The sequence below is a fragment of the Macrobrachium rosenbergii genome, chromosome 41 (assembly GCF_040412425.1).
Source record: "Macrobrachium rosenbergii isolate ZJJX-2024 chromosome 41, ASM4041242v1, whole genome shotgun sequence".
Taxonomy (NCBI): Eukaryota; Metazoa; Arthropoda; class Malacostraca; order Decapoda; family Palaemonidae; genus Macrobrachium; species Macrobrachium rosenbergii.
This window is the reverse complement of record NC_089781.1, coordinates 23960381-23972767: the sequence shown is the minus strand read 5'-3', so window position 1 is coordinate 23972767 and position 12387 is coordinate 23960381. Positions and strand designations below refer to the sequence as shown.

General features: G+C 39.6%; 1 protein-coding gene across 7 annotated transcripts in view; it reads right to left on the bottom strand.

Annotated features, from left to right (window-relative positions):
- Positions 1–5232: 5232 nt before the first annotated feature.
- LOC136826754 (LIM/homeobox protein Lhx9-like) overlaps positions 5233–12387 on the bottom strand; it is a 270551-nt gene continuing 263396 nt past the window's right edge. For 4 of the 7 annotated variants that reach the window (XM_067084168.1, XM_067084164.1, XM_067084167.1 and 1 more), the window contains exon 7: positions 5233–6570. In XM_067084168.1, coding sequence (XP_066940269.1) covers positions 6355–6570 — 216 coding nt within the window. In that variant the 3' untranslated portion in view covers positions 5233–6354. The remainder of the gene's footprint in view (positions 6571–12387) is intronic. The other 3 variants (XM_067084162.1, XM_067084165.1, XM_067084163.1) reach the window with 1 other exon arrangement.

Sequence of the window (12387 nt, the reverse complement as noted above, 5' to 3'; positions counted from 1 at the left end):
CATTTTTAGGTCGATTCATTTGGTGTCAAATGTTGAATGTTCCCAAATATTTTACCGATGTTGGATGTTTAGTATCTGAACATATTTCCTTTTAGATATAAAATAAGTTATGGAACAGATCCACGCTTTTGCTTAACAGGAAATCAGTTGATTTATGTCAGTCAGGTTCATAGACTCAACTAAGCAGTTGAGTTAGGTTTTAGTTTTTTGTAAAAGAAAACTATTATGGAGATGGCTATTTGTCTGTCCGCCCTCAGATCTAAAAAACTACTGAGGCTAGAGGGCTGCAAATTGGTATGCTGATCATCCACCCTCCAATCATCAAACATACCAAATTGCAGCCCTCAAGCCACAGTAGTTATTATTTTATTTAAGGTTAAAGTTAGCCATGATCGTGCGTCTGGCACCGCTATAGGTACCAACAACACAGGACACCACAGGGCCGTGGCTGAAAGTTTCATGGGCCGCGGCTGAGAGTTTCATGGGCAGCGGCTTAGCGTTTCATGGGCTGCGGCTGAGAGTTCATATGCTATACAGAAAACTCGATTTTCGTTGCATTTTTTAAATTGGTTTCTAAAGTGTTGAGTTAGGTCAGTTATTTTAGATGTGGATAACTATAAAGTTTGATTAACTCAATCTACACAACACAATGTCATATCCTAAAGTAATTTGATAATTCCACTTGTAAGATAAGTCTTACAATACTTATGAAAACAAAAATAATCCCTCATGCGGTATACTGTGGGCATTGCTGAAGGTTCTTTGCAGCGTCCCTTCGGCCCCTAGCTGCAGCCTCTTTCATTACTTTTACTGTACTTCCATTCATATTACCTTTCTTTCATCTCGCTATCCACCCGTTCATAACAAACATAATGAGGTTTTCCTCCTGTTACATCCCTCAGACCTACCTACTCTCAGTTTCAGTTCCAGCGCTGAATGACCTCGTAGGTCCCAGTGCTTGGCATTTGACCTAAACTCTACATTCATTTCAATTCAACTATAAAAATAAAATCCCCTCCAGACACTCGGTACGAGGAATAAAATCAAACGACGCATAAAATTAGACGATTTTTATTACTGACTTTGAAAGATAAAAGAATTGTTTTGTACAGGATTAGATTTGGGGGGGTTAGACCTCCACTTTCAGCAGATGGGTGTGCCCCCTTTTAAAAGCACATTTAAAGAATCATGAGAGACCAGCCTTACAACTACACAGTTATTTTGAGGTTTTTTTTATTTTATTTCATTTAAACTCGCTCTGATCTTCAAGTGGAGTAGAAATTGCACGTTCTGGGGAAAACTTGTAGGCTTCTTGGAATAAGTTATGGGATTTTTTTTTTCTTAGAAAATTTTCGTGTCTTCATGAAATATTACAGGCTTTTGACCTTTTTTTTTCTTAGAAAATTGTTCACGTCTTCATAAAATATTACAGGCTTTTGACCTTTTTTTCTTAGAAAATTTTTCATGTCTTCTTAATATATTACAGACTTTTGACCTTTTTTTTTCTTAGAAAATTTTTCGTGTCTTCTTAATATATTACAGGCTTTTGACCTTTTTTTCTTTGAAAGTTTTTCGTGTCTTCTTAAAATATATTTCAGACTTTTGACCTTTTTTTTCTTAGAAATTTTATTCCAGAATTTTTTTTTTTAACTTGTTGGTCTTTTGGAATTTAAGTCTTTTTTTTTCACGTAAATTAAGTTTTTATATTTTAGGAAGCATTTGCTATTCATTGAAACGTCTCATATATATATATATATATATATATATATATATATATATATATATATATATATATATATAAATTAGGCATTTATATGTAATATTATGGATAATTTCTTGAAACTTAAAACGCTTTTTTTTCATGATTTGCATCCATATTCTTACGTCGCTTTTGAGTGTTAACATTTTCAATATTTTTGATAATAAGATAATTAAAAATATTTTCGCCGTGTCTTAGACGTCTTTGGAATGTTAAAAATATTTTTTTTAGGGATTTAGATACGTCAAATACACATTAATTTCCTAATACACAAAAGAGTTCGTTAAAAATACCTGATGTCCTGCTATTTTTTTTTAAACATGTTAACTCACTTCAAACTTAAAAGGCACTTTTGGAAATAATGATAAACCTATTGCTACTTCTGGAAATAAATAGAGTAATTACCTTCTTGGAATGAACAGGTGTTTCTGTCTACAATTTCTAAGTTTCACACGTTGAAATACTTTGTTCACTTCTGTTTTTTTTTTTTTTATTAAAATGTGGATTGAACAAGCATATTGCTTTTACAGTACAAAATCACTTTCCGAGTCATCTGTTGAATATGATTCTATGGAAATTAATGTTTTTTTATCTGATCATTGGCCCGATTTTTTTGAAACACCAGACAACTAACTACAAAGTATTAATGATATTTTTATAAAGAGTCCCGAGAGAAAGATATATTATCATTGCCATAATCTGACATTTATTTGGAAAATCAGTTATCTCTCTGGTGAATAGAATCATATCAACTGGATAATATTAGTTAGCAAAGCCCACAAGTCATCCCCAGAACATTATTCTCATTTGATTTCGTAATCAAAGAATCTCATTTTTTTCTGTTAATATTGAATCAGATGCAAATTTCTCTTACGAAACCAAAAAAAAAAAAGTATCTCTGTAAAGATGAAATCAGTTACGAACGCTGGAAACCGTTCGTAATTACTCATTATAGGATTACAATATGTAATACATGAATTATCTAGATCCCTGAACATTATAACCAAAAAAAAATTGAAAAGCAATTTGTTCACACAATTTGGCTTGTAACCCCTTCGACTGACTGACAGAGTTAGTAAAAGGAAGAGAGAGGGAGATATTCTTTGAGTTCCCTGTAGCTCAAGATTATTATTATTATTATTATTATTATTATTATTATTATTATTTCAGTAGATGAAACCTACTCACACGTAACATGCCCACCAAAGGGGCCACTGACTTGAAATTCAAGCTTCCAAAGCATGTTGATTTCAGCCTAACGCACCGCAGAACCCCACACTGCAGCAGTAACTGATCATGATACAGAGCCAGTGATTTTTCATCGCCCTGGGCGAGACGCGAACCCATGACATGTGAGTGGCATGCCACGACAATAACCACTATACCACCAGCTAATTTCAAAGTATAAAATGGTAGATTTTGGTTCATCGAATCCTTTTTAACAGTTATTTAGGCAAACAGGGCCTCTATAAATGAGGATGTTGGCTGCGAAAGAGACCAGTATATTACATGGCATGCCACGCAACCTGATTTTGCCACTGTTTTGAATTAATAAATGCTGACGGAAAACGCTTATATAATAAGTTCGCGCTGTCTAAATAGGCCTACCCGGAATTTGAAACATTTAGCAGTTGCAGACGAATCATCATAGTGATGGGCTGTTGCAAGTGCTGATTGCTAGCAGCCATTTAGCAGTTGTTTGGGGTAATTATTGTTTCTTGTCCCAACTTGTCGCGTGTTTGGCCAATTCTGTTCATTTGAGGAATAATAATAATAATAATTTACTTTGTCCAAATATGATAGTAAATCACTGTCCAGTAATAATAATAATAATAATAATAATAATAATAATAATAATAATAATAATAATAATAATAATAATAATAATAATAATAATAATAATAATAATAATAATAATAATAAATTTGCTTTGTCCAAATATGATACTGATAATAATTCACTTAGTCCAATAATAATAATAATAATAATAATAATAATAATAATAATAATAATAATAATAATTTGCTTTGTCCAAATATGACACTGATAATAATTCACTTAGTCCAATAATAATAATAATAATAATAATAATAATAATAATAATAATAATAATAATAATAATAATAATAATAACAGAGCTAAACAGGGATAAATGCCCTTGTTCCTCTTAGTCACATTGTTAGGCTTGACGAAGCTCAAAAAAAAAAAAAGTGATTATGACATCTCTCTCTCTCTCTCTCTCTCTCTCTCTCTCTCTCTTTCTCTCCATCCATCAAAGGTCAACGGTCTGTCTGAATCATTGTTAACTTCCGAATAAAAAATATGACCACAGGAATCGAAATGAGTCGGGGGGTGGGGGTGGTTGTGGGGGTGGTGGGGAGGGGGTTACAGACCAAATTACAATGTAATGGACTTGTGATCAGATCCAAATAATTGTGAAGTGATTTAAAAAAGAAAAAAAAAAAAAAGCCTAAGACTGAATAGGTCACCTCTTTCTGACTCACACAACCGGGTTTCATCAACACTACACGAAGACAAGGCCAAATAAATTATATTTATATATATATTTTATTTTTTTTTACAGATAATGATTATTTTTCCCCCGTCGAGGATTAAGAAAGGAAAAGTTAAATTTTTTTTTCTCTTTATCGCTCGTTAAATGTCGTTATTAACTTTATGCTTTGCGTACACATACACTTGTGTACATAACTATACATCTGTGTCCTCCACGAATATACACAATAAACAGTCAACATCCAACATGAATGATAGGGCAACAGATCGAGTTGCTGTGTTGAAAGAAAGAAACGAAACCACTCATAAACGTATAGCTGTGGGCCTGTGCTGTGTGTGTGTGTGTTATTTTTTTATTACTGCCTCCGCCGACTAATTCCTCAGTGCAGGGACTGAAAGATGGTTTTTTTTTTTTTTTAAAACTACCTGTATATTATAAAGGACATTGGTGAAAATGATATCATCCCAAGTGAAAAAGGGTCAGGAGTTTGGCCCCTTGCTGCGACGCAAGAAGCACGATTCCATCGTTGTTCGAGGCTCGAGATTCAGCACAGAGCACGAGAGAGATGCTATAGCAATTAGAACAGGAAGAGGCAGGATTCTTCTGAAAACAAGGGCACATCCAAACAGAACTTTGCTATCGGGCTAGCAAATGCTGGCTTGTGCCCTCTCTCTACTCCTCCTCCTCCTCCTCCTCCTCCTCCTCCTCCTCCTCCTCCTCCTGCCTCTTATACATTTTCACAACAGGTACTGACAAGGCTTCTGCGCTCACGACGCAATTACACTTCTCGCTGTTTGTGAAATGCATTATGCCTCGGTGGTGGTGTACGGTCGGGAACCTACAACACTGATTCGCCCGCTGATTTGGCTTTGAAATAAGTTTTTCAACTTTTCACAAAGTCAAGCAGTTTGTTCGTGCATTTGCCGGTCATATGACTGGCAAACAGATTAAGTACATCTTTTCTGTACAACATGGGTTGTCTGTCAGGAATGCTATCTTTTATTTATTTATTTTTTTTTTCTCTGCATACACTTAAGACTTCGATTACTGGTTTATTTCATGACCACAGCTACTGTCGTCTGTAAACGCGCGCGCTCCTTTAAAGCCTTACATAAACGTCACTGAAAATCACAATAAATAGTCGTTCACATCATCCGCGCCAGGAGAGAGAGAGAGAGCCTCCCTTTGAAATGTCAGACACCTCTCCTCCTTTGAGCAGCCATCTCATCGTCAGATGTTGCTGTCTGAAGAAAGCACTTCTTCTCTCTCGCACATCACGGGAGCTCGGCACTCACTATCTGGCAGAGGGGGGGGGCGGGGGGAGAGGAAGACGCCACTAATAGAGTTCCTGATACGTCTGCCTCTCCTCGCTATCACTTTCGCCTTTGATGCGCCCCTCCTCGATCTCGGCGCTGCGCTCCTCCTTCAGGGAATAGTTGGCGTGTGGAAGAGGCGCCGGCGGAGGCGGCGGGGGCGGAGGAGGTGGGGGAGGAGGTGGAGGAGGTGGAGGAGGCGGTGAAGATTGCGAATTGCTATCTGAAGGCGACGCGCAAGACCGCGTCGCGTCGTAGAATCTCTTCTCCTTGGCGTAGTCGAGGTGGTAGGAGGAGGAGAGGTCCTCTGAGCTGTAGGACTCCTCGGCCGCCTCTTCGCTGATCACAGAAAACGGTGATGGGGAATGTTCCTTGGTACTGGACGGATGGCTGCCGCCCTCGCCGAAGAAGGAGTTCGGAGACCTCCTGCCTCCTCCTCCTCCTACTCCTACTCCTCCTCCTCCTCCTCCTCCTCTGGGGAAGTGGTGGTGGTGGTGGTGGTGGGGGCCTGCGTGGGCAAAGGAGGAGGAAGGAGAGGCGATGGAGGAGGAGGACGAGGAGGGGGAGGCGTGGAGGTGGAGGTGATGGTGGTGGTGGTCCCCGAAGGCGTGTTGGTAGGTGGAGAGGGACTGTTGGAGGGAGGAGAACAAGGGCGCACCAGAAGAGGAGGTCACGGGTATCTGGGGCAGCGGAATCTGCTGCTGCAGGTGCTGCTGCTGCGGCCCGCCGCCGCCGCCGCCGCCGCTGGGATCTGGGTGAGACAAATGTCAAAACATCTGCTGGTAGGACATCTGGGAGCTGCTGTTCCCCTCCTCGGGACTCATGGCCGACGGAGGAACCGTTGGAGTGTCCGGGTAGTCCCCTACGGAGCCTTCGCCCTGTTGGCCTTCCAGACCGCCCTCGCTCCCGCTCCCTGCGAGGGCTTTCGGGTCTTTGGACATCATTTGCCGTCGCCACTTCGCCCTTGCGTTTTGAAACCAAACCTGCGGAGGAGAGGAGGAAGCGATGGTGACTTTGATCGGGGAAATTTTGAGATGCTTTTTTCTTAGATCATTCTATAAATTGTCTGTCGATCTGTCTATTATCTATTTATCTATACATAGACACACACACATATATGTATATATATATATATATATATATATATATATATATATATATATATATATATATATATATATATAGATATTTATATATACATATATGTATATATATATATATATTGTATATGTTACACACACACACACACACACACACACACACACACACACACACACACATATATATATATATATATATATATATATATATATATATATATATATATATATATATATAATATTCTCTGCGAACGGGCCTCTAAGAATTAACACATAATATAACCTTAATACCTTGTAGATAACATAACCTTAATACCTTGTAGATAATATATTTCAAACCAAGTCATGGTCAAGTATCCCATCAAACATCAGTTCATCACGAGTTTCTGCAAGAGGAAATGAGTTCCTCTTACGGCGACTCATCATACCAATCTTACCATGAACTCAAGGGCTCATCATCATTATAATCATAACATAGTAGGCTTTTCTTTAAATTTCTGTTAAGTTTGTTCGTAACTTGACCAGTGACGCAGTCTGTTATAGGTGTTAATTGATGTGGGATTCGAATAAGACTACAATTTAATGATGACCTAGTCACAGTAACTAATAACACTGTCTCCTATCAGTCTGATAAAGGTGAGGAGGTGCGAAAAGTATTTATGAAGTGTGTGCTATTGAATGGGCATTTCGTGGAAAATTTTATCAAGACACTTTCTTTATAGTTAATTTATTTTTTTGGGGAGGGTGGGAAACCTTACTTCTGGTATCGACGAACATGGTGAAATTGGAAGACATTTTCTTATAGTGAATTTATTTATTTAATTATTAATTTTTTGCAAAACCTTACTTCTGGCATCGGCGAACATGGTGAAATCGAAATAAATTCATTCTTTCAGCACTGATGCAAGGTGTATATATATATATATATATATATATATATATATATATATATATATATATATATATATATATATATATATATATATATATATATATTTTACTCGTGAATATTCCAGAAAATCGCTTGCCTGGTTCTGTATAAATTGCCGTTACTCCCCCGAAGTTCTTCGCCACACAAATAAGCTTTTCATCACAAGTTGAAATTCTATTTTAAAACGAACTAGCTTTGCTCATCGAATCTTTCCCAGCTGCATTAAAAAGCGATTTACTTTACTCTTCATTAGCATTGTGCAAATGTACTTCTTCCAGCCGCAGTAGTAAAAGGCTTTTTGTTTTGCTCTGTTAATGCAACATTTGGCAGAAGGAGCTTATCTTTCACACAACTTTACTGATATCTGCAACATCATAATTTCACAGTTCATTAGCCTCGGGTGTCTCCCCAGCAAAAAAAAAAAAGGGAAATAATTTGCCATTCTGTATCTAATTTCCTTTCAGCGTCATCACCAGAGAGAGAGAGAGAGAGAGAGAGAGAGAGAGAGAGAGAGAGAGAGAGAGAGAGAGAGAGAGCCACATATAAGGTATGCGTGCACATCAAACATTGGTTTTATATATATACATATATGTATATGTATATACATGTATACAATAACACGAAGCCCCCACCTAAAGCCCTCCCATTCCCCAACCCCCCCTTCACTCCTCCCCTAGAACGCCCCCTCACCAATGCATAACAGCAACAAAAAACAAAAACAAGACAACTTCGTCAGTCCATATATCCCCCGGCAGTCGTGCAGCAGTATCTGATGTTGAATGCCGAAATGCCCCGGGGTACAAAACACGGGCTCCCCGTGACTTTTATTCGCCATAACTCGCCTTAGAATTATGTTGAAGAATCAATAAAATACGCCGCAGGTAAGTAACAATGGAGTCGTCGGTGACAGCGCGAGGAGAAGCAGATGCCTCGACTTTAGATGTGTGTGTATATATATACGTCTGGCACTCTCATGATGATGATGATGGGATTTTGGGGAGGGAGGGGAAGGGGAGGAGGAAAGGGAAGGGAAGGGAAGGGGAAAGGGTAGAAATGATAGGATTTGGGGAAGGGGAAGGAGGAGGAGGGGAGGGAAGGGAAGGGAAGGGAAGGGGAAGGGGAAAGGGTAGAAATGATAGGATTTGGGGAAGGGGGAGGAGGAGGGAAGGGGGAGGGAAGGGAAATGGGACGGGGAAAGGGAGGAGGAGGGAGGGGGAGAGGGAAGGAAGGGACGGGAAAGGGTAGAAATGATAGGATTTTGGGGAGGGGAAGGAGGAGGGAAGGGAAAGGAAAGGGGAAAGGGTAGAAATGATAGGATTTTGGGGGGGGAGGAGGAGGGGAAGGGAAAGGAAAGGGAAAGGGTAGAAATGATATGATTTTGGGGAGGGGAAGGGGAGGGAAGAGAAGGAAAGGGAAGGGAAGGGGAAAGGGTAGAAATGATAGGACTTTGGGGAGGGGAAGGAGGAGGAGGGGAAGGGGAGGAGGAAGGGGAAGGGGTAGAAATAGCACGGAAAACCAGTGTATTTGAACTGCATGCCTCGGAAGGGGGAGGGATTTCGGAGTGGGGATGGAGAAGGGAGAGGGGAGGGAAAGGGGTAGAAATGGGACGGGGGAGTGGTATGTATGAAGTGCATACCTCGGAAGGTGAGGGAGGGGGTAGAAAGGGGATGAGGGGGGGGAGGACGCCTCGGAAGGTGGAATTATTACGTGAGGGGGCACTGGGTCAATTCAATGACCCCCCCCCCTTTCCTGACAGTAGGAGGTGACATTCTTGCTCTGATGTGGTGAGCTTTGCTGGGCAGAGAGGGGAAAATGAACCGCGTATTGTGTTTCTTCAAGTTTTCTGATATTCTTTTGTTTCACTTATATTTGTGTTTGCTCATTCAGTCACTTATTTATTTACTCACTTATTCACTTAGTCAACTCTGTTTGTTTATGGCATTTTCACATTCCCTTCATTGGTAATTTACGTCAGTTTCTTTTTGTGATGTTTCCTTATTTTATATATGTATTTGTTTACTCATTCATTCACTTATTGATTCACTCATTCATTCACTTATTGATTTACTCACTCATTCACTTATTGATTTACTCAGTCATTCACTTATTGATTTACTCACTCATTCACTTATTGATTTACTCACTCATTCACTTATTGATTTACTAACTCATTCACTTATTGATTTATTCACTCATTCATTTATTGATTTACTGACTCATTCACTTATTGATTTGCTCACTCATTCACTTATTGATTTACTCAGTCACTCACTTGTTTACCCATTTGTTTATTTTTGGCATTTCCTCATTCTCTTCGGTGGAATTTTACCTGCGTTTCTTTTCCACCTGCTTTCAATTTCCGTCATTTCTGCTTTGTGTGTTTTCCTTTGCTTGAACATTATTCTGTTTTTATTTACAAAGTCTTTGAATCCTAACAGATATTTCTAAACACAGTTTATCTCTGCCAGTTTATTTTTTTAAAGTCACTGGATTTTTTTTTTCAACGATACTTAATTTACTTCAAAGTCTTGTCAACATTATTTCCTTCCTTTTTTCTTCTTTCTCCTGAAGTCCTTCTTGTCCTTCTTCGGCGTCCTTCGCTGCTTTTTTTTACATTTAGGAATTATTATAAATGTAAAATGTTGAGCTGAATTTCATGTATGGATAAAAAGGAAAATTTTATCTGATAATTTTCAGTCCTCAAGGCAAGGCGAACTACACAGGTTCTCACGACAGTAAGATCGTTTAAGGCTGACTTTAATTTCTCTCTCTCTCTCTCTCTCTCTCTCTCTCTCTCTCTCTCTCTCTCTCTCCTCTTCCCATTTTGTCCCATCAACAATGACACGTATCTCACAAGAATAAGATAGTTTAAGACTATCTCTCTCTCTCTCTCTCTCTCTCTCTCTCTCTCTCTCTCTCTCTCTCTCTCTCTCTCTCTCTCTCTCTCTCTATTTTCTCCTATCGAAAACGAAACATTCTCACAACAGTAAGATCGTTTAAGATTATTTTTTAACTCTCTCTCTTTCTCTCTCTCTTCCCCCCATTTCTTCTTCCCATTTTCTCCTATCAGGAACCTCTCATCCCTACTTCCGGATGAGTACGCCCTTCAAATCTTCCATCCCTCCATCACGCTGCTACTGGTGAAGTAGAGGCACTCATCAAGCAGGTCCTTCTCTAGGGCTTCCTGCTCCCCCCTACCACTGCTTTTCCTTCTAATTCTTCTTCTTCCTCTTCTTGTTCTTCTTCTTCTTCCTCTTCCTCTTCTTCTCCTTCCTCTTCTCCTTCTTGTCCTTCTTCTTCTTCTTCTTCTTCTTTTTTTTCTTCTTCTTCCTCTTCCTCTTCTTCTTCTCCTTCTTCTTCTTCCTCTTCCTCCTCTTCTTCTTCTTCTTCTTCTTCTTCTTCTTCTTCTTCTTCTTCTTCTTCTTCCTCTTTTTCTTCTCCTTCTTCTTCTTCTTACTATTCGTCCTCTTCTTCTTCTTCTTCTCCTTCTCTTCTTCCTCTTCTTCTTCTTCTTCTTCTTCTTCTTCTTCTTCACCGTCAGAATAAATGAGTTGTTTTCATTCCGTGGGGCGTCTTCTCACAAAACAACTGAACTTCAACGATATACTCAACTCCCTGTCCCCCCCCCCACCTACACCCCCCCCTCCCATCCCACGCCCCCCACACCTGAGACCAGTCCTTCCGTCAGCTATCAGAAGAGAGAGAGAGAGAGAGAGAGAGAGAGAGAGAGAGAGAGAGAGAGAGAGAGAGATTGAGTAATCTCCTTATAGGATTGCTAACCTACGTTATAAAATCTCAAGATTAACATTTAGCACTGAATCAGAATTAGTTAAAACACCACAGCAAGACAAAAGACAACGAGGGGATAGCATCTCTCTCTCTCTCTCTCTCTCTCTCTCTCTCTCTCTCTCCAAATTTCCTCTTCCAAATTTCCTCTGTCAAAACGAAAATTATTTTCGCAACAATAAGATCGCTTAAGCCTTAAGAGTAGTTTTTAACTCTCTCTCTCTCTCTCTCTCTCTTCTCTCTTCTCTCTCTCTCTCTCTCTCTCTCTCTCTCTCTCTCTCTCTCTCAATTGTCTCCTATCAAAACGATCCTGCAACAGTAAGATCGTTTAAGAGTAGTTTTTAAATCTCTCTCTCTCTCTCTCTCTCTCTCTCTCTCTCTCTCTCTCTCTCTCTCTCTCTCTCTCTCTCTCTCTTCGTCCAGTTTTCCCCTATCAAAATCGAAACTTATTCCCGCAGCAATAAGATCGCTTAAGAGTAGTTTTTAACTCTCTCTCTCTCTCTCTCTCTCTCTCTCCTCTCGTCCAATTTTCTCCTATCAAAATCCCACAGAAAAGATCTTTAAGAGTAGTTTTAACTCTCTCTCTCTCTCTCTCTCTCTCTCTCTCTCTCTCTCTCTCAAAAATAAGATCGCAAAATCGAAACTTAAGAAATAGATTTTAACAGTCTCTCTTCTCTCTCTCTCTCTCTCTCTCTCTCTCTCTCTCTCTCTCTCTCTCTCTCTCTCTCTCTCTCTCAACGGGCTGTACATAAAGGCGCATCCCCAGTGAGAGACGAGAGGGCAAAAGTGGATATTCGGTAGCGACCTGCCAAGACCCCAAATTCATTCTCCTTCTCCTTTTAATCTGTTCCTCCTTACTCCTCCTTACTGACCCAAACCTCGGTAAACAACGCCACAGTCCCTCTGCCCCTGGGCCTTCTTCGTCCATACCCCAAGTGCCCCATACCCTAATGCTTATCAAAGCAGAAAAATTCTGACTATTC